Here is a 22,924-nt window from a genome sequence, read left to right on the forward strand (position 1 = left end):
GACACTCGGAAAGCAATGATTAGAACAGGGTCAGTCCCTGATTCTCCGCGTGGAGTGAGGCTCGAGTTGTTGGAGTGATTTTTCAAAGGCAGTTATTACAGCTGCCAGGAGGCAGAAGTGCATAATGGGTGCTTAAATATAGTTCAGCACTTTTAATTATTTTTAACAATCATTTCAACAATTTTCCAAGGAGATTTAGCATAATCAACAAACCAAAACTTGCACGGTTGCTTGCATATTTCTAGGCTAATGTCAGCCTTTCCTGCGAGTGTAATTAGCTTTCGAGTGAAGTAGACAGTCTCGAGCACAGGGTGGGAATGTGCAAAGCAGGATCAAACCCTCGGAGGCTGGCTGTGTGCTAATGAGGAGGACGTGCAGGAGGCCAGAGCTCCGAGGGGAGGGTGGCAACCCTCCCGTTTTCAGGTTGGCGAGGGGAGCTGTTTGCAGGGCTGCTGGGAGCACTGTGACACCCAAAGTAACTGCCATTTGTGCTGGGAAAACTCCCGGATGATCTGTGAAGCATCCCCGCTCCCCCTCGAGGAGGCAGCCCGCCAACCCCCCTCGAGGACTAGGCAGGTCGCAAACTTTGAGCCCTGGCGTTTCTTCCGTTACTCAGGCAACCTCCACAGAGCAGTCCTGTTTCTTTCCGGGGGCTGCAGTGGTTTGTGGAAATAACAAGCAAAAACCATGCGGATTTCAGATTTCTAAGATCTGGTCAGTGACAGCATCCATCTCTGTCATTGTCAACTAGGACTCCAACCCCCTCTTCAAAGCCGAGCAAAGAAGCCCGTGGCCTCTGCCTTCTCCTTTCTGCTCCGCCTGTCCTGCTCTCCCGCAGCTGTGCCCCCTTCTGCCCAGTGACGGGTGCGGGTGCGACGTGGGGGAGACACCAGCCAAAGAGGCACGAGGGCCCCTCTGAGGCCGGCAGGCCCGCTGCCAGGGCACCGCGGGCAGTCACTGCAGGCGCCTCTCCCGCAGGATCCTGCGTGCATTTCCATTCTAACACGCGCGTGGTTTCACCAAGCCGCCTGCTTCTGGGCCTGGCGTGGGATTGCATGTTCGCTTTCCATCCCAGCACCGCCTCTGACAGCCCCCTGCGCTCCTCCTGGTCTCCCCGGACCCAGTGACCCTGCCCTCTTCCCTGACCTTCCGTGAGCTTCTGTGAAGCCAGCTTCCGTGACGCGCGGCTTCCACAGACTGGCCTCCAGTCCCCCCGCTCCCATACCAGGCTGGTCCCACCGCCGCCCAGCCGCCCTGCAAGCCCCACACTCGGCTGGACGGGCCTCGCCGTTTGCCAGGCAGCCGCCGGAAGGCCACGCTCTGTCCTGCCTCCGCTCCATGTGCCATCAGGCTTTCTGAAGGTCATCCCGCCTGCCTGCCAGCCCACCTTCTCCATTGCCACCTCCTGGCCTTCGCCCCCCTTCGGAGAGGTGGCACCTTTTGGAGTTACGTGTTTATGTCTTGTCATTTATTGTTTATTTCACTGGTTTATTGCTTGTCTCTTCCATCAGGCGGTGATTCTCAACTTGGGCTGTATTTTAGAATTGCCTGGGAGCTTTTAAAATATGCTTGTTTTTTAATTTGCTCTTTAGAGAGAGGGGAAGGAAGAGAGAGAGATAGAAACACAAATGAGAAACTTCATCAATGGGCTGCCTCCTGCACACCCCCTGCTGGGGATCGAGCAGGGACCTCGTGTTTCCTGAGTGGATGCTCCACCACTGAGCCACACCGACTGGGCAAGACTCATCTGCTGTGTGGGCCCCACCAGACCAGCAGGGTGCAGGCTGGAGCCAGACCTCGAACCGCAGGCCAGTCTGATGACACCGATGAATAGCCTGGCACTGGACCGAGTCCCCGGAGGACAAGAACACCTTTTTATGTTTTCCCTGCGATTGTCCCCAGAGCCCAGCACGGTGCCTGGCCCGTCGTGTTCCTGACAGTCCAGGAGTTTCATTGACTGAACAGTACTGAGGCCTTCGAGCTGTCTTCCTGCGCTCTGCGGGCCCGCTCCCTGCTCCCTGCTCCCTGCTCCCTGCTCCCTGCTCCCTGCTCCCTGCTCCCTGCCGGCATGCTCTCCTCTCCCTGGAAGGCCGTTTCCTCGTGGTTTGCCCAATTCCTCCGTCCGGACTCAGCTTGAAGCAGCACAGTGTCCTCCAGGAAGCCCTGCGGTGCCCGGGGCTGAGTCCTCGCCTGCGCTGGCTCCCACCGCAGTGCTCACAGCGCCCCTCACCGCACTCCAGGAGCCCCGGGGTCGGGGCCTCTCCTGCCTTTGAACCGCACATTTCCTCTACTTTCCATTTTGTTATTGTCCTGACTATGGATTTAGTCTCTTAAAACATAAAACCCAAAGTCCTCACGCTTCCCTCCCCGCACGTTAGTCTCAGAGATGTGGGGAAATGTTCACTTTACAGGGAAATACTGGCAAACGTTTGTAAACGGACCATGACGTTCGGGACTGAAGTATAATGCAGCTCTAAAGCGAGGCTGTAAAGATCACTGTACAATGTGTGACGTGTGTGTGGAATGTGCCACATGACGGGACCAGCTTTACAACATCAGTACCGTGTGATGCCGTGTCTGAAACTACCCATCCAGCAGGATAACAAGATAGGCCAACACACGTGAGAGTGGTTGTTTCTGGGTGGTGAGATTTTTGTCTGTGCTTTTGCATGTTTTCCTTTTAAAAAAATAATGAACATGGAGCATTTTTCATAAAAAGCACAGCAATATTTTTAAAAGATTTATTTTAAGGTTAATGGTCTGATGCATGAAAGTTGTACATCGGGGGGGGGGGGGGGTTTGTCCCTCGGCCCAGCCTGCACCCTCTCAAATCGGACATCCCTCTTGCAATCTGGGACTGCTGGTTCCTAACTGCTCACCTGCCTGCCAGCCTGATCTCCCTAATTGCTCTCCCCTGCCAGCCAGATCTCCCTAACTGCTCTCCCTTACTGGCCTGATCGCCCCTAACCACTTCTGCCTTGACCCCGCCACAATGGCTTTGTCTGAAAGGATGTCCGCAAAGTTGTCCAGAAGTTGTTCGGTCTAATTAGCATATTACCCTTTTATTAGTGTAGATTAATTATCACTAACTGGAGGAGCTAGATGGAAGTAAATGATAGTTTGTGGATGATAGGAAAGGGCAGGACCAGCCTTTATCTCCAACTTTCCCTCCACTTTAAGGATTTGGAATCGATGGGTGTGATGGTTGATGGTTTACGTTTGTAAAAGGCAGCTTTTCAGATGACCCATTTATGTCCTGCAGGTACTGAAATTGGGTCTTGTTCCACATTGAACTCGGACAGCACCGCTGTTTTCACAGAGTGTCTGCCTTAGCTATTGCTGTGCCATGGCCTCACCCTGGGCAAATTCACACCAGCTCCTGACTTACGTCTGCACCCTCCATGTACTGCGTTACCTGTCGTGCGTGTGACAAACAGCACACTCACCTTTCTGCAGACAAAGTCACCAGGTAAGTAGACGGTGGATCTCAACCTGAGCAGCAGGTCATGGAGCATCTGTGTGTCACAGCCCTGCAGGGAAGAGCAAGGGAGAGAAGTAGTTCTTGTCGTTGCAGATAACAGGCCAATATTCCAAAGGATGTCAGAATGCAGTGGAGGTGGAGAGCAGCAGACCACTCGTGTTAACACTGACATGCTAGTTCCAGTGGAAGTGGGCTCTTCTTGACCTAGGATATAGGAAACAAACCCGAGCCTACAGTACAGCAAGAGCTTGGGTGCTGGGCGATGGATTTGGGTGTTGATCCTGTCTTCAGCCTCTATGGCTGCCTGACTGTGCATGCTCTCAGTTTCCCGATCTGTTAAATGAGGTGGAAATAACACTCACCTCATAATGGCAAAATTTTACTCCTGCAAAACCTAATGCTTAATTGGTGATAGCTAGCTGTTCATGATTATGATAATAATTATTAGTAGTGTATTAAGACTTTCATATATCAAAATCTTGGCTGAATTTTTTTCCTGTAACATTCTATGCTGTTGTCAGACATTATTGTCTAACCTGTAGGTCTGATGTCTCCCTGTCCTGACTCAGTCATCATCACCTCACGGGAAGGATGACAGACTCAAAATCAATGTCTTATATTGACTGTTCACTTGGACCTTAATAGTGTGACACAGGCTAGCTTTGTTAGAATACATGCTTGTGTTTGATATCTGCCCACATAATTTTAGTTTATTGACGTGGAAGGCTAAATAAAAGCCCGCAAGTGCCTCCCTTTCCGTGGTGCCTGGAAGCTCAGGCTTTCCCCAGGCCCTTTCATCTCTCCCCCTGGAGCCGCCTGTGGACAGCGGCTTCCTGCTTGCGGTGGTCCTGCCCTCCCGCAGGGACTGAGAAGCAGGGTTTGTGCCGGTCATGATGGTTCTCATTCCCTTGGCAGGCAGTTCTCAGTAATGACGTCAGTGGCAACCAGCGGGCCTAGATCCATAGGAAGTTTAGGCCTCAGGGTTGCTTGACGGATAAGGAAAGTTAATAATTTATGAGAGAAACCAAGATGGCGGCATAGGTAAACACCTAAACTGCAGCCTCACACAATTTCAAAAATACCAAATAAAGACAAAACGGACATCATCCAGAACCTCAGGAAAGCTGACTGACTGGAAATTCTATAACTACCCTGTTTCCCCGAAAATAAGACAGTGTCTTATATTGATTTTTTCTCCCAAAGTTGCGCTAGGTCTTATTTTCAGGGGATGTCTTATCTTTCCATGCGCTAGGTCTTATTTTCAGAGGATGTCTTATTTTCGGGGAAACACGGTAGAAGGAAAGAGAAAACCACAAGGAAAATCAGAGGAGCTGTAAAAGCCTGAAGTACAGAGACATGGGTGTATTCGCATGCAGAGAGGACAGAGCTGGAGAGGATGAGGCAGCTGAGGGCCTGGCTGGCGTTCTCTAGTGGGAAGGAGATAAAAGCTCCAGACTGCACTGAACTCTAGTTCCTACTGCACTGAACCCCAGTACCAGGCGAGACCCTGGGAACCCAGGCTCATACAGGGAGAATCTGGGCTGTAAGGCAGAAACCAGGGGAGTGACGAAAGGCAGAGCTACGGAGGCATGCACATGAATGCACGCAGAGAACGGACTGTTGACTGTGCCACTGGATTGCCCTAGACTCTAGGGCCTAGAGGGAAGGAGACAAAAGCTCCAGACTGTGCTGAACCCCAGTTCTGGGCGAGAATCTGGGAATCCAGATTCATTGGCTGAGAGACTAGACTGTCTGGCAGTGGGTGAAAATTGAGGGCACCTTTCTCTAAAAGGTGCTTGCAGTGATAGGGTGGGGCTGACAGGAAGCCAAGGCTGTAAACTCCACCCTGAAACTCCACCCCATCTAAGCTGAGCACAGAGGCTTTTGCAAATTTGCAAGTCTAGTTGAATAAGGCTGTCTCCTGGCATAAACACAGCTGATCCATAAAACACTTAAAAATAGAAATTAAAATAATAAGTTATCATGGAGGAGGGGAAGTTGCCAGCCTCAGAGGACCGAATCGCCCCTTGTTAGCTTCATACTTGGGCTTGCTGGAACTACACGCGGTCTGTAAGGAAGAGAGTTATTTTTAAGAAAAAGAAAAGGAAACTATTTTGATTTGACTATTCATTTCTGCGCTTTAGAAACTGATGACCCATGCACAAGCAGCGAGTCTTACTGATTAGCCACAGTTGATCGAAGCAAAATCTTAGTAAAAATATGACTCTAATCCTTCCTTCTTTGGTGAAGAGGAAACCCCCATGAGCTCAAGGTCTGACCATGGTGGAAAGGCGGGCTGAGTGCGTTAGGGTGCGGGTGAGGGTAACAGGCTGCGAGGGTGGCAGGGACCCACCGGCCAGCCCATGCACCCGCCGAGGGGGGGGGTGTCCTGCCCTGAGGGTCCCGGAGGAGGTGCGGAGTGGAGGGTCAGAGGGCGCACCCTCCAGCTCAGCCCGTGGTGCAGCAGTGCCGGCTGGGCCTCTGCCCGCGGCCGGTCCCCGTGGCTCTGGCCCCGGAGGCCGGAGGGGTCTGTCCTCCCGGTGGCCGGGACTCGCTCTCTGTGGCTCCAGTCACATCACGGTGGCCAGCTTCAGGCAGGCGAACAGATCATTAGACTCTGATGACGTAAAGCAGAGCCCCTCCATGACGTGGCGGGCCTCACCCAATCAGGAGAAGCCTGGCGGGAAAGCAGACTGCCCTCCTGCCAAGAGGGGTGTGCTCCCCCTGCCCCGGGCCCTGCCGGAGGCCTCCTCCCGAGTGCTGGCTGCCTCCCCAGGAGCCTCCCGGACCCCGGCCCTGGGCACCCACATGCGTGCTGGGGAGGCCGGGCTGCGGACCCCTCAGCGGCCTGCCGGACCTGCGGCCGGGCGAGGTGGCCTTTGCCGGCATCACCCACTCGGGGCGGAGAGATGCATTCCCCGGAGGCGGGAGAGGCCGGCGCACACCTTAAAGCTTTTGGCGCTTTTTAATGTGAACGCAACACAAAACGGAAGCAGAGCCCTGTGTTTGGAGAAAGGGAGGCAGGTCAGTGCACACTCAGTCTCTGTGCTGCGGGCCGGCCAGGTCCCTGCACCTGCCTCCGGCCGCAGTTACAAAGCGGGACCCTGCTGAGACTGCAGACGGAGCCATGCTCTAGACCCACTGTCACCTGGTCACCCCTGGTCACCCCTGGTCACCCCTCAGGCATGCGGTCCGTGGTCCGGGCACCTGGACTTGCCTGCACCTGAAGAGGCGACACGGAGCAGGGAGCCCGCCTCGGCCTGGCCTCTCTCCAGCCCTTTCCAGACACAGATTCCTTCCCAGGGAGAATGCAAGACGTGAGGCTTTCACCCGGCAGAGGCCCCCCTCTGCTGCCCCTGGAGAACCGGCCACTCCCGCTCTCTGTGGGCAGGAATGCATGCTCCCTGCCCCCTTCACCCCTGCCCCAGCTACAGCATGGCCACACCCGCAGCCTGCCCCACCACTGTCCCCATTCACGGCTGGTGACTCAGAGAACTTCTCTGTCTGCGAACAGGTTACCCCCACTGTGCGCCTCTGTTGGAGCCTCCCCTGCTCAGGCACACAGCCTCCCGCACACACCCGCATGGCCGCCCTGCACTGGGCATGGGCCTCAGGCAACATGTGACTCACTCAGAGGCAATACAATGGGGTATCTATCTATCTATCTATCTATCTATCTATCTATCTCTATCAATCATCTATCTATCATCTATCTATCTCTATCAATCATCTATCTATCTATCTATCTATCTATCTATCTATCTATCTATCTATCTATCTAAAAGCCTAAGCAACCAAATGGACCACCAAACAGGCTTCGTGAGGTGCTAGGCTGGCAGAAGGGTTAGTGAGGGGCGACTAAACAGTAGGCTGCACGGGGTGACCAATTCCACATTGAAGGCAGTTGGGGGTGACCAGGATGGCGGGTGGGGGGCAGTAAGGGGTGACCAAGCCAGCCGCGGGGGAGGGGGCAGTTGAGGGTGAACAGGCAGGCAGGCAGGTGAGCAGTTAGGAGTCAATGGTCCGAATTTTGAGAGGGATGTCTGACTGCTGGTTTAGGCCCAATCTATAGAATCGGGCCTATATCGGCAGTTGGACATCTCCCAAGGAGTCCCGGGTTAGAGAGGGCGCAGGCTGGGCTGAGGGGATCCCCCCTCTGCATATTTTGTGCACCGGGCCTCTAGTAAGTCATATAACTGATAAGCAGAAGGATCACTACTCAGCCTATTCCTTCCTAAATAAGTAACACAGTTGTATAAACTACTAAGATAGTCTGCACCAGAATGGAAAGATGGCGTGCCTGCGTAGTTCTACCTCGCGTGGCTTTACAAGAAAACACACCTTACATTTAACAGAAGTGGAAACGGATGGGCCCTTCGGGGCGGAACTACATCTCCAATGGAAATGTCAGGAAAGAACGGATTTATCGAATAACTATGTGCAGCATTCGCAAGATGTGACCATTTAACTTTTTCTCTCAGTCAAATGTTGCTGACTTTATGGAGTTCCAAAAAAATAAAATAAAACCAAAGGAAAACTCAGAGGCTGAAAGTTGGTAACTTTCCAAATCAGAGATAATCCTAAAACTCTTTGGTATAACATTGAAAGGTGTTTTTCCTTTAAAAAGAGCCAAGCATGACTGGCGTGGATCAGTGGTTGAGCGTCAACCTATGAACCAGGAGGTCATGGTTTGCTTCCCAGTCAGGACACATGCCCTGGTTGTGGGCTCCATCCCCAGTGTGGGTCATCCAGGAGGCAGCTGATCAGTGATTCTCTCTCATCATTGATGTTTCTATCTCTCTCTCCCTCTTCTTTCCTCTCTGAAAGCAATAAAAATGTATTTAAAAAAACAAAAAGAGCCAATTATAGTCATTATTCTCAATTAAGATAATTAAGGTATAAAGACATTTATATAATTTAAAAATACTGTTAAATGATGGTGATTGCCAGAAGAGGGTTGGGGAGGTGGAGGAGGTAAGGGGAGCTAAATGGTGATGGAAAGAGAGTGACTTGGGGTGCTGAACACAGTACAATACCCAGATGATGTGTTAGAATTGCACACCTGAAACCTATATAATTTCATGAACCAACCAGAGGCCCGATGCATGAAATTTGTGCAAGAGCAGGCCTTCCTTCCCCCGCTGCCAGCACCATCTTCCCTCTGGCACCCGGGGCCCAGGGCTTCATCTGGAAGGTCTTCCAGAAGGACGTCCAGTCTAATGAGCTTATTACGCTTTTATTATTATAGATGCCACCCCAAGAAGTTCAATGAAATAAAATAAAATAAAATAAAATAAAATAAAATAAAAATACTGTTAAAATAATTTAACCTTGATGCTTTCATACCTTTTTATTTTAACACTACGAATTTGTGCATGGGTGGAGTTCCTAGGCCTGGCCAGCCATTGGGGCCAGGGGAGGGGCTGTGGGAGGTTGGCTGGCTGGGGGAGAGGCACCATGAAAGGTTGGCCAATGGGCCCTATCAGGGCCAATCAGGGCCGGCCGGCGGAGGGGAGAGGGAGAGGAACTGTGGGAGGTTGGCCAGTGTGAAAGGTTGGCTGTGGGAGCGCACTGACCACCGGGGCAACACCTGCATTGAGCATCTGCCCCCTGGTGATCAGTGCATGTCAAAACGACTGGTCAACCTGTCATTCGGTCACTTAGGCTTTTATATATATAGATAACCTACAGTAACACAGACGTATTGTGCCATATTTATGAGTGTATTTAAAAACAAATAACAGAAGCAAACACTGATGTGAGAGGTGCCCTTGCATTTTCTCTTGCTTGATATGCTGTTTGGGACCCTCTTCCTGGAAGCCATGCCCCCAGAACCCGCAGGCTGCCCCTGACAGAGAGAGCTCTGTGCCGTCACCAGAGCTCCGGGGAGATCCCCCGCATCTCCACATTTTCTTCAGGCCATTCTTTTTAAAAAGTTGAATAATTATTTATGTGCAGTGGAATATGCAAGTTTTAAGGGACAGTTGGCTCAGGGTTGACAAATGCAGGTACTGTATAGCGTTCCTAGCAAGCCAAACCCATCACCCACAGAGGGCCTCGTGCCTCTCCCTAGTTGGTCGTCTCCTGCCCCCACAAGAAGAAATCACTTCTCTGACCTCAGCCATCAGAACCACCCTCTGGCCTTCTCCGACCTCTGATCCCCTTGCTGGAAGATTCTCCAATTTGTCAAAGTCCTTCTTAAAAAGTATTTGCAATGTGATACATTAATCTAGATGTAGTTGAAACAATCAAGAAAAATCAATATTATGTTAAAATTTAGGGCAATATCAACCGAAACTCCCAGGTCTAAACACGTTACTGTAAGACTGACCATTGCTTTCCTTACAGTTGCACCGTTTTAACTTTAGCACAGTCCAGACTTTCACTTTTGTGCTCGCTGAAATTAATCTTGGCTTTGCTTGATGTTCAAAATATTCAGTTAATTTCAAGTTTTGTAACCTAATGTGTATTTTAAACCATTCCTCCTTGCTTTGTGTCACTTGCCAATTTTAAATCACATAGTTTATATCTTCATCAAAAGTTTCTTGGGAAACTAGAGTCCTGGGAGCCGACCCCATGCCTGGGACCTGCGGCGTCTTCGCTGCCCTGAGGTGGCGCTCTGCCGCCTGCCCACCTCCCACTGCTGTCCCCTGGTCCCGCGTCTTTCTGTTTGATCACCTCTGCTCTGTCCATGCCTCCACCCGAGGTGACCCGTTCGAGAGCAGAAACACACAACATGTGGATGCGTTCACTTCACTGCTCAGGTGTTCCTCTCCCCTGCACTCAGGTGGCCCCTCCCCTGCGCTCAGGTGGCCCCTCCCCTGCTCTGTCACCTCACAGGACCTCATCCCACTGTCTCTCTTCACCGGCTTTCCTTGCAGCTTCCTGGTTTGCAAATGCCACCCCTGCTCTCCCTGCTCCTCAGGCTCAGGTGTGGTGACACCTGGACTCTGCCTGCTCTGCACCCAGCCCACCAGCAATGCGGGCTCCCGCTCCAGACCCCGCAGCATTTGGCCTGCTCTCTTCAACATGGAACACTTCACGAAGCTGCATGTCATCCTTGCTCAGCGGCTGTGCCAATCTGCTCTTATGTTCCAGTTTCAGTGTGTGCTGCCGCAGCGAGCACTGTGTGGCCATTTCTTACAGTCCGGCTCCCACGGCTGGGTCAGGTCTCTGTGGCCTCGAGCACACATGGTCACGGTAGCTCCTCTGGACCTTCCTCACGCAGCAGGAAGGATGGAGTTTTCCCTCTGCTCTCAAATGGTCCCTTTTGCTCATGGTCTGAGGTGGTCTCCACTTCACAGTACCGCCCAGTCTGCGCTGAGTCTTCACGCCAGCCTCCCTCTTCTCATCATCTGCCTGGCTCCAGCCCCCAGCACCTGGCTTCGGGCCCTCCTCCTGCCACCTCTCCCCCTTCCTGCCCCACTCCACTCTGCAGAGCTCACTCCCCCTCCTCTCTCCAGTCTGCAGAGCTCACTCCCCCCTCGTCCCTCCTCCCTCCAGTCTGCAGAGCTCACTCCCCCCTCCTCCCTCCAGTCTGCAGAGCTCACTCCCCCCTCCTCCCTCCAGTCTGCAGAGCTCACCCCCCCTCCTACCTCCCCCATCCCAGTCTGCAGAGCTCACTCCCCCCTCCTCCCTCCAGTCTGCAGAGCTCACCCCCCCTCCTCCCTCTCCCCTCCCAGTCTGCAGAGCTCATTCCCCCATCCTCCCTCCAGTCTGCAAAGCTCACTCCCCCTCCTCCCTCCAGTCTGCAGGGCTCACTCCCCCTCCTCCCTCCAGTCTGCAAAGCTCACTCCCCCTCCTCCCTCCAGTCTGCAGGGCTCACTCCCCCTCCTCCCTCCAGTCTGCAGAGCTCACTCCCCCTTCTCCCTCCCAGTCTGCAGAGCTCACTCCCCCCCTCCCTCCCAGTCTGCAGAGCTCACTCCCCCCTCACCCTCCTCCCTCCAGTCTGCAGAGCTCACTCCCCCTCCTCCCTCCAGTCTGCAGGGCTCACTCCCCCCTCACCCTCCTCCCTCCAGTCTGCAGAGCTCACTCCCCCTCCTCCCTCCAGTCTGCAGAGCTCACTCCCCCTCCTCCCTCCCAGTCTGCAGAGCTCACTCCCCCCTCCTCCCTCCAGTCTGCAGAGCTCACTCCCCCCTCACCCTCCTCCCTCCAGTTTGCAGAGCTCACTCCCCCTCCTCCCTCCAGTCTGCAGGGCTCACTCCCCCCTCACCCTCCTCCCTCCAGTCTGCAGAGCTCACTCCCCCTCCTCCCTCCCAGTCTGCAGAGCTCACCCCCCCTCCTCCCTCCAGTCTGCAGAGCTCACTCCCCCTCCTCCCTCCCAGTCTGCAGAGCTCACTCCCCCCTCCCTCCCAGTCTGCAGAGCTCACTCCCCCCTCACCCTCCTCCCTCCAGTCTGCAAAGCTCACTCCCCCTCCTCCCTCCAGTCTGCAGGGCTCACTCCCCCCTCACCCTCCTCCCTCCAGTCTGCAGAGCTCACTCCCCCTCCTCCCTCCAGTCTGCAGAGCTCACTCCCCCTCCTCCCTCCCAGTCTGCAGAGCTCACTCCCCCCTCCTCCCTCCAGTCTGCAGAGCTCACTCCCCCCTCCTCCCTCCAGTCTGCAGAGCTCACTCCCCCCCCTCCCTCCCAGTCTGCAGAGTTCACCCCCCCTCTCCCTCCTCCCTCCAGTCTGCAGGGCCCCCTGCCCACCCTCTCCAGTCAGCACTGCATCAGACAGCTCCACCCTCCTTCTTCTGAACCCGCTTCCTCTGTTCATAGCACTATGCCCTTCATATGTTGTGTGTTTATTTTTCATTTCCCTCCTTTGGACTCTAAGCTCTGCGTGTGCTGGTATTTGCAGTAAAACACTGTATTCTCAGTGGCTGAAATGGTCCCAGGAGGTACAAAACACAATAGAAACTTTATAAATAACTGTGAATGAATTAAGTGGATGGATCCCACACAGAACCAACGTCAGGTTAAAAAACTTAAACGAGTGTACTTTTAAGAAGAGCATGCTAGGTTCCCGTCAAGGTGGTGGCATAGGTGAACGCAGTACTCGCATTCTTCCTACACCACACCAAAATACAGAACAATTGTCACTCAGAACTTGCAATCTAATGGAACAGAATTTCTGCACCTGGGGAATTAACGAAGAAGCACATCGAGACTGGCAGGAGGGGTGGAGAGGTGGGGGAAACTGCTGAACCATGGGCCTGACACCCCCTGTGGCAGTTTTAAAATCAGGAGGGAAATCTTGGCTGTGGAGGTTTCCCTGAGGAACGAATGGTCCCTGCTCCAAACCAGCACCCCCAGCTCGATTCCACAGCTTCTGGCTGTAAAAACCAGCGGGGAGTGACACGAAGGCTGCTGGAGCCCCAGACAGTTCCCCTTAAAGGGCCTGCACACGGACCTACCTGGACTCACTCCCTCGGCGCTCCAGCACTGGCAGCAGCAGCAGGGAACTGGGACATTCGGGGAGGACTAACTTGCCAGGAACCAGGAGAAGAGCTGGAGGGCAGCTTTCTCCCAGGCAAAGGCCTGGCAGAGGCCATGTTCCTTTGCTGAGCCCGCTCTGTCAAGGCTCCATATCGGAATCTCCATCCACCTGGCTCACACTTTACCCTGCCCTGGCAATTCCTTGAGGCCCTGTCCCTCCCTGCTTGAGGCTCATCCAAGCCATATCCAGTGGCTTTTCCATACAAGTGGCCACTCTTGCCTCATGCCTCACACTTTCCTAAAATCCCTCAAATAAACAGCAGCTGGCCTCAGCATGCCCTGTACCTCTCAATAAGTGGCCCCAGGCCCAGCTCTGGTGGCAGCCTGCCCTGGTTCATGGCATGGCCTCTCCTGGGCACTCCTTGCCCAACAAAAGTCACAGCTATCTGAAGGACTCAGGCAGGGCACAGACAGTGGTTGACTCTGTACCTCCCAGGAGGCCCCAGAGCCAGTGCACCAGATTACAACTGTACCACCTTCACAAGTGACACGAACAAGGGGTGGACTCAGTGAGCACCAAAGTCCCCACTGTAACAAGGCCTGATCTATAGGGTTGGCTACCCAGCAGCTCTTTTGTTGTAGTGTAGCTGATCCTTGCTACTGATTGGCCTAGGGGTCAATTCTTCCCAATGACACCAACATAAATCAAGGCTCAACTACAATAAGACTGCACACAGCTTACACTGGGGTGCACTTGGAGTGCCTGCTCAGGTGACCTGGGAGGCTGAACCACTGGGCCTTCCAGGACACCTACTACATTAGGCCACTCCACCTAGTTTTGGAGACTTAGTAGATCGACCTACTATATAGAAACAAACACAGGAAAGCAGCCACAACATGGAGACAAAGAAACAGGTCACAAATGACATGTTTTCTGGAGAATCTCCAGAAAAATAATTAAATGAAATGGAAGCAAGAAAACTACCAGATACAGAGATCAAAACAATGGTTACAAAATTGCTCAAGAGAACTTAAGATACTTAGTGAGAACTTTAAGGATCTTAGTGAGAAATTCTAGGAACTTAGTGAGAATAAATAAATGAGGACCAGTCAGAAATAAAGAATATGCTAAGTGAAATAAAGAATAATTTATAGGGAATCAACAGTAGAATATAGGATTCTAAGAATCAAATAAAGAATTTGGAATATGAAGAAGCAAAAAACACCCATCAGAAGAGCAAAATGAAAAAAGAAAAAATATGAAGATAGTGTAAGGAGCCTCAGGGACAACTTGAAGCTTACCAACATTTGCATCATGGGTGTGTTGGAAGGAGAAGAGTTGGAGCAAGAAACTGAAAACCTATTTGAAAAAATAATGACAGAAAACTTCCCTTACAGAGTGGAAGAAATAGACAGACAAGTCCAGGAAGCACAGAGTCCCAAATAAGATAAATCCAAAGAGGCCTACAAGACACATGATAATTAAAATGTCAAAAGATAAAGACAAAGAGTGAAACTTAAAAGCAGCAAGAAAAAAGCAGTTAGTTACCTACAAGGGAGCACCCATATAACTATCTGATTTTTCAACAGAAACTTTGCATGCCAGAAGGAATGGCAAGTAATTATTCAAAGTGATGAAAAGCAAGAACCTACAATCAAGATTACTCTACTCAGCAAAGCTATCATTTAGAATTGAGGATCAGATAAAGAGCTTCCCAGAAAAGGATAAGCTAAAGGAGTTCATCACCACCAAACCAGCATTCCATAAAATATTAAAGGATCTTCTTTAAGAATAAGAAGAGGAAAAAATAATTACAAATAGGAATAATAAAATGGCAGTAAATACATATCTATCAACAATTGAATCTAAAATTCAAAATAAATGAATAAGCAGAACAGAAATAGGCAACATTTTTGAAAGCTGGCAAATGGGAGGGATGTGGGGGGATGGGTGAAAAGGTGAAGGGATTTAGAAATACAAATTAGTCATAGCCCATGGACACAGACAATAGACAGGTGAAGGCCTGGGATGGGGTGGGAGCTGGGTGGAGGGGGAAAAGGGTGGAAAATGGGGAACATTTGTAATTCTCTCAACAATAAAATAAATTTTAAAATAAAATATATCAAGGTAAAAAAGAGGGCACTAAAATGGAAAACATTCAAAAAGTTAAAAATTTATTACACATTTTTATATCCTCTAAATTAGAATTGGGCATCTAAAAAGTTTCACTCCAGAGCATCTACAACAGGAGGCAAGGGTAGGAGGGCTGATTGTCAGGCCTCCAGGGGACCACTGGGCCACCTGTCCGGCGACGCCCACGCCACACACATCCAACAACACAAGGGAAGGAGGGAGGAGGGAGCAGCAGACGGTGGCAGGGTCTGAGATATGTAAACAGGAAGAGCCTGAGGAAGTCTTTCTCTTTGACCCCTCAGGAGAGAGAGAGGCTTCTCTGGAGAGAGAGGCTTCCAAAGAATAAGGTGTCTGCTGAGGGGAGACCCAGCGTTTATTTGACTCTAGTTCCACATAAGTTCTCCAGGTCATTTTGATTTTGTTAAAATGACACAGGGAGAAAACCATAAATACTGTGTGCAGCAAGGGCTTAGACTTGACAGCGAAACAGTGATGGTGTCTTTCTACCCATCGCGAAGCACTTGCCTTGAACAGGTCGATGTTGCTGAGGATGCTGAAGTTCATGTCCACGGCGAGGGCTGCCTGCATGGCGGCGGGCAGGGCCTCCAGCAGGTCCGCCTCGTCTTAAAGGTAAACACATCCACCCAGGGCGGAGTAGTTAATGGAAAACATCATTCAAGTGTGAGGGGAAACAAAACTGAACAAAATGCCAACTCTTTCCCTAAGCAGAGAGTGTCATCAAATTCTATGCTCATGATGCCTACTGGCCACACTGTCCCCCCCCCCCCCCCCCAGCGGCACCATGACTTTAACTGTGGACAACGTACAGTTCTGAATAAACCAGAACCCGTGTTTGCTGGAACTGTAAATGCAGCTTAGTGGCCACGGGACCAGGGCTAGTGAGCAGACAGGCAGGTGGGACAGTCTAGCTCCTGTCGTCTGAACCTGAGGATCTCGGGCAGCACAAGGGCGGGCGGGTGATGGCAACCTCTACGCGCGTCTGAGGGCTCAGAGCTCTGACCTCCTAATGTGACCCTGTGCAACCCTAAGGGTAAGCTCTCATCCCTGCTTTGCAGAAAGAGGAAACAGGACAGAACAACGCTCAGAGCTGAGCTCGGCCATGCATGGGGGCGGCCCGTGGGAACGGGACCTGAGAAGAATGTGGCAGTGAATTCGTTACTGCTGTTCCCTGGCCTATCCACTCGGTGAAGAATGTGGGTGTACGGACTGTTCCTACCTGTGAATGAAATGATGGGCTGATCGAATGTTCCATAAACAAAACCACCCAGTCTTGGTGTCTAGTATGCTACCAGTTTGAGAGTTATCGTTTTTGATGTTTTCTTATAACCATTTAGAACAATCACTATATTATATCCTTATATTGTTTCCAATATGGAGGCCCTTCTATAAAGCATAGTCTCCTGTTTGGGGAGGGCTGTGTCCCGTTCCCCTAGCCTAGGCGGGAGAGGAGTCCCCAAGAAGAGGGGGGAGCTGCCCGCAACCCCTACTTCCTCCAGGGAGAGGGTGTGGCCTTGGCCTTGAGCTTCAGGAAGAGGCTCTGCGGGCAGAGGCGGAAAAGAGAGACTGTCCTACTCTCACCCAGCGGTTCCCGGCTGCTCTCCAGAACCTCTGCGAGGAGAACCGCAGTGTGAGTTGCGCTTGAACGCTTGTTTCTCTTCTCAGTGACACTATTCCCCTTTCTATACGGGAAGGGACAAACTAGGAGTTGAATCCGGTTATTGTGAACGAGCACATCCTCTTTGCTTTATGTCATCTAATACACAGCACTGTGCCCGCAGCAGGTGGCTTCACTCCCAGGACCTCCCGAGGGTGTCTGAGGGGTGGTGCCCTGCGCTGCCCGGAGCTGGTCTGAGTGCTGTGCTGGGAGGAGGCGGTGATGGCCCAGGTCCTCGGAGACCACGGAGGGATCTCCCTGGGCCAAAGCTTTCAGCTGGGCCCCCATTCCCTTGTGTCCTAAGAGGGGTTGGAGACACCCACTTTCCCAAATTCTATGAGGCAATGTGGGTGGCACCTGTCCCAGGCAGCTGCGGAATAAAACCAGGGTTTCTCTCCCGGGATTTGCAGAACCCGTAAGCTGGGGCTGGGCAGTTAAGAAAAAACAAACAAACAAACAAACAAACAAACAAACGCCCTGATCTATCAGCGATCCCCTAGAGATCTTAGCTGTTTCCAACCTCCTGCTCAAGCCGCTGGGTTTCCCCTGGGCCCCCTGAATGTCGTCAAGGGTCACAGGACACGGTGGGGGATGTAGGAACTTGCCCTGCTTACCCAGCATCCTCTCGGAGGGCCCTGCTTACCCAGCATCCTCTGAGGGTGTCCTGCTTACCCACCATCCTCTCGGAGGGCCCTGCTTACCCAGCATCCTCTGGGAGGGCCCGCTTACCCAGCATCCTCTGAGCGTCCCACGTGTAGGCATACCAGGTGCGGACACGGGCCTGCACGGGCCTGGAGATGGAGGAGGCGTTCATGAAGGTGACGGTGCGGTCCAGGCTGGCCCGGAAGTTGCTCTGAGCGGCCGTGGCGGCTCCGATGATGTCGCGCATCTGAAAGCAGAGCCCGCTCAGCCTGCCCGCACCCGCCCTGGGCCTTTCCCCCGGGCTGTCCGCTCAGCCTGCCCGCACCCTCCTCTCCTCTGGCCGTTGGGCCTTTCCTCCGGGCTGTCCGGCCTCCGCCGCTGACAGGAGAGACCGGCTCCTTCAGGGCTCAGCACAGAGACCTGCCACTGGCTTCTCTCACAGGGAAGCAAGGGGTCGTGAACTTGCTCTGATGGTGGGCTTGGCCAGGCGGGAGAGGGGCCCCACTTCCACCCTCGCTGGCCGGGCTCATTCCTTCTGGCGCTGAGCCTTTCCTGCTTAAGGAGAGATGGCTCGCTCCCTGAGGTCCAGCTCAAAGGCTGTCCCTGGGACGCCTTCCTTGGATTCCATTTCAGAATTTATAGGCCCGCCCTAGCCAGTGTGGCTCAGTGGATAAGCATCGGCCTGCGGATTGAAGGGTCCCAGATTCACTACCGGTCAAGGGCACATGTTGGGGTTGCGGGCTCCTTCCGTAGCAGGGAGTGTGCAGGAGGCAGCCGATCAATGATTCCCTTCATAATTGATGTTTCTAGCTCTCTCTTCCTCTCCCTTCCTCTCTGAAATCAATAAAAATATATTTTAAAAAAGGAATTCTTAGGCCCTTGTACTTGTCAGAGTCTGAGTAGCTGCAGGTGGTCAACTGGACACCTGGCCTCAGCCTCTGACGTACCAAGGGGCTCTTCCAAACATCCTCAGTCCCACCACTCTGCTCTCCAAGCTGCTCTTGACAAAGGGGAACATGGCCGAGTCATCGAGGCTGGATTGGGAAATTTAATAGTTTTAAGTTGCAAATCAATTGAGTGTGCTGAGGCCTAGCACTGGCAGCGACAAGCATCTGAGTGGTTCCTGCGCTGGGCTTGTTGGTGCAGGAGGCGAGGTAGCCGGGATCCGTGTGTGTCTGGGTTAGGGAGGGTGTGAGGCGGAAGGGGGTGAGGGTGGGTCTCCGGGCGGGTTGAAGGATAGAGTCTGGCAGTAGACCGTGAGGTGCAGGTCCCCGTGCAGTCCTTGGGTCTGGGTGGGGTCTGGGGCCAGCCGTGCTTTGTCCAGGCCCTCTGAGGTGTGTTTCCAGCCGCTCTCCTCACCACCATTGCTCACGGTGAGAGTTCAAGGCACAGCCTCCACCTCCCGCCCCATCTTCCCTTGGGCTCTGGTTCTGCATTTCTAGTCTCATGGCATTTCTCCCCGTTCCTGAATCCCAGCCAACAAAAGGCAGGCGGGTGGTGTGAGCACCGCTTCTCCAGCCTCCAGCGCACAGGAACCACCTGAAGATCTTGTCAGTGAAGACCTCAGCTCCTTAGGCGTTGGCCTGTGTCTGGCCTGAATCTGACTTTCCCAGGAGACTCTGCTGCTGGTTGAGGACCACATCTGAGTAGCAAGAATACTGATCTGGAGCAGACGGTGTTGAATCTTGTAAACATTGCCTTGGACATAGGCAGTGCTGAGTTCATGCTGGGCTCTGCTATTAGTTCCAATAGTAAGTCACAGGGCTGCAGCTTAGACTGTAACATTACTCGTGTGAATTTGAATTGTACTTCTCTTGAAGTGTTCCAATCATCGTTAATGCAGTCTGCCAGCCACTGAGATTCTGTTTTATACTCAAAGTTGTTAACTGCTCGGTATTCACCTTCTCAAACCCAAGTGTTTTCTTAATAGAGTTGCTTTGCAGCCTCTCTCCCCTCTGTTACCAGGCTCAGGCTGCAGTTGGCCTATTTCTGTGTAATTGCATTAACCATGCATTTTATTTTCCATATTTTGATGCTTTGATATATGGGGCCACCCCCACCCAGAGCTAGCTAATTCCCGGAGTCTGCATCTGGAAGGCACACTATCCGGGGTGTGCCTTCCAGATGCAGACTGACCAGCATGGAGCCTGCCTTCCTGGGCGCTGGCATCCCTGTCACTCCTTGCCTGCCTTCCTCGCCCCAGGGCGGGGCCAGACACCAGAGACAGCTCCACCCCCAGAGGCACAGCATCCCCTGAGTCCTAACCGGCTGACCTGCCCCCGCCCTGGGGGCCTCCTGTGGCCCCTGTGTGACCCTCCTCTTGGATCTGTTTGTAAACAAACTATGTTTTGATGCCAATTGCTTCCTGGTCTGTTGGCCTCACTATTCCCAAGTAATAATAAAACCTACATTTTAAAAAGCACCACCCCTCCTATTTATATTATATTTTGGTTAATCTTTCTTGAATCTCTTCTTCAAAGTCCTCTTCTGGCCGACTTCCCATTGCTTTTAGGATAAACTCAACATCTCTGACTGAACATTCAGAGCCCCTAAACCAGCTCATCCCTACACACACCTGTAACCTTAGTTACAAGTGTCCCTCCCTCCATCCTTCTGGTACCTGTTCTACTTCCCTGAACACAGCCTGTGCTCACCACTGCCCATCAGACGAATGAAGCCACCCGCCTGTAAGAGCCTAATCTTACCTGCTTTTACAGATGTTTCAAGAATCCTCCAAGAACCTCCTGGGAAGCACCCTTTCTGAGCGAACACAGTTTTCCAATTCCCCTCTGGTCTTCAGGAGGGCAAGTCCTTGCCACTCATGGAGGTAGGAGTTAGTGTTGACTGTGGGTGGTCAGCTTCAGGTGTTAGAGTAGTGCTTACTGCTAAGTTTTGTTACAGCACAGGTTTTATTCACACCACAGTAAGTGTGGTGAGTGTGGTGAGTGGGAACAATTGTTTATCTAGCAGGAATATCACTGATTTTCTCTGACTTGACTCAGCACACAGATCTCAACATGGCTTTTTACTCTCAAGTGTGCAATGTAAAGTACCTTCGGAGAGGTACAACTTCTGCAGATGCTCTGCTGTTGAGCTTTTTGTTTCTTGTGAATCTGAGACTCCGCGAAGATACTGGGCTCTGTCTCTTGCAAATGCCAACCACCTTGCAATAGTTACTTATGCATCTGCTTTGCTTTCGAGACTGTGGCTCCTTGAGAAGGAAGACAGGAGCTGCCGCAATAAACACTGATGAACTGATAGTTTCTTACGTTAATTTGGGTGGCATTTGCTAATCTCTGAAGTGGATTTTACCCCCCCTCCCTTTAAAACAAACAAACAAACAAACATAATTTTATTGATTTGAGGGAGAAAGGAAGGGAGAGGGAAAGAGACAAGCATCAATGATGAGAGAGAATCATTGATTGACTGCCTCCTGCATGCCTTCTACTGGGGATCTAGCCTGTAACCAGGGCATGTGCCTTGACCTGGAATCGCACTGTGACCTCCTGGTTCATAGGTCAACCCTAAACACCAAGCCACACTGGCCAGGCTAGTCTGGGGTCTATGGCAATACTTGATGTTTAAGTAAAAGGTTTTGGAGAAGCTCCAGGTAGGAAGTTACTTTAGAAATGTGCCTTTCTCTGTGAGTCTAACCCAACGTCTGTGCGCACAGGTCCCCAGTAGATTGGACACTTTGGAAACAGAAAGGCCCGTCACACCCTCTTCTAATTCACCAACGTAGATGAGTTAGTTTGAAAAGAGCACCACACAGATTGGGATTTTTCCTGTGAAGTTGACAGAGGCGCACTCGCTTTCCCACAGTGACAGCATCATGCACCTAGTTTTCTCATCTTGACTGACCTGACCAATCAAGCTGGAGAACACGAAAACTCCCAAGAAAAAGTTCAGCAGCTGAAACACAATTTCGAATAAAGTCTGTGGTTCTGGAAGACCCCCAATGGTAATCAAACTTCGGACTGCCCAGTAATAACATCTCAGATACCTGAGAAAAGAGAAAATACACATTTTGCTTTCTACTCTAACATTAAAATATCACTGAGCTTGGGAACATATATCACCACCACATTATAACACACATCCTCCTGATCAAGATTTCTTTCTACGGCAGCATTGGGAAGCACCACATGTTCTAATGTCAACTTATTATTTTAAATGAGTGCCCCAGTGCACAAACTCATGCACATTGAAAGAAAATTAATTAGAAGGTGGTTGGTGGGGCGGGACTGGGTGAGATGGGCCAGACACACCATGAAGCCAACCTCTCATAGTCAGTCCCTCCCTGGCCAGCTGGCCGTATTTGGGGTGGTGGTGTAGCTCAAAGGGCATCTTGCCGAGTGAGTGGGTCTCTCCAGCAGGTGGGGTCCCTCAGCTTGGCCTGCGGGGATCAGGCCAAAACCGGCTCTCTGACATCCCCCTAGGGGTCTTGATTGCGAGAGGGTGGTTCTCAGGTGACACAACCTGGAATCAGGCTCCCTCCTCTTTGGTTTTGGGATGCAAAAATCACTTGAGAATCACTGTTGCCAAGTCACCACAGCTTGGCAGTTCTTGCATTGAATGTCTGTCCCCTTGTGGTCAATGAATGTCATAGCTACTGGTTGGATGGTCAGATGGTCACTTAGCTTTTTATATATGTAGATATTTTGCCCTGGCCAATTTTACTCAGTGGCTACAGTATCATCAGCTCATAGTCTTGGGTTAGATTCTTGGTCAAGGGCATGTACTTCGGTTGCAGTTTTGATCCCTGGCCCAGGCACCTGTGGGAAGCAACCAATCAATCTCTCTCTCTCTCTCTCTCTCTCTCTCTCTCTCTCTCTCTCTCTCTCTTTCTCTTTATCTCTCCTCCTTCCCTTGTACTCTCTCAAAAAATCAATAGGAAAAATAGGTGAGGATTAACAGAAATTAAAAAAAAAATTGAGAGAGAGAGAGAGAGAGAGAGAGAGAGAGAGGAACATGGATCAGCTGCCTCCTGCATGCCCCCTTCCAGGGATCTAGCCTGAAATTTGGACAAGTGCCCTGAGCAGGAATTGAACCAGTGACCTTTTACTGCATAAAGGACACCCAACCAACTGAGCCACCCCAGCTGGGGCTAATGTCACCTATTGATAAACCTTGTGAAATGATTCAACCAACCCAAGGAGGGTGTCTACTCTTGCTGCAAAACAAATCACTCTAAAATTTGATGCTATAAATCAACAACTATGTCTTTAGGCTCATACTCTGTGGCTCAGGAACTCATGCCAGGTCCAGCAGAGATGGGTCCTCTGTGCCTGTGAGGAGTGGGCCCTCAGGAGGGGAGGGGTGGCTGAGGAGAGCTGGAAAGACTTGACTGAGGCCAGATGTATGTGCCTGGATCCTGTGCCTTGTGCAGTCTTCTGTTCTGCACTGTCTGCTTGGAGCGCTGGGAGGTACCAGCAGACAGACTGGTCTCTGCCTGGCTCCTGGTTCAGAGCTCCTGACACCTGTGGATTCCTGGGTGACAGGCGTATTTCTTTGTCCTAAGGAGGTGACTCTGGGCTGGCTCCTGGATGAGGCTGGTCACTGGGAGGACCACACC

The 22,924-nt window shown here is 51.7% G+C and overlaps 1 protein-coding gene across 1 annotated transcript in view; it reads right to left on the minus strand.

Moving 5' to 3' along the window:
* Positions 1 to 22,924, minus strand: part of CNGB3 (cyclic nucleotide gated channel subunit beta 3) — a 54,516-nt gene that overhangs the window by 17,474 nt on the left and 14,118 nt on the right. The window contains exons 8-11 of the mRNA XM_084864934.1: positions 21,211 to 21,352; positions 17,437 to 17,596; positions 15,558 to 15,655; positions 3,447 to 3,530 (exon numbers count right to left, since the gene is read on the minus strand). Of these exons, the coding sequence (XP_084721060.1) occupies positions 3,447 to 3,530; positions 15,558 to 15,655; positions 17,437 to 17,596; positions 21,211 to 21,352 (484 nt within the window). The remainder of the gene's footprint in view (positions 1 to 3,446; positions 3,531 to 15,557; positions 15,656 to 17,436; positions 17,597 to 21,210; positions 21,353 to 22,924) is intronic.

The sequence above is a fragment of the Pipistrellus hanaki genome (genome assembly GCF_964339955.1).
Source record: "Pipistrellus hanaki genome assembly, chromosome: 17".
Lineage (NCBI taxonomy): Eukaryota > Metazoa > Chordata > Mammalia > Chiroptera > Vespertilionidae > Pipistrellus > Pipistrellus hanaki.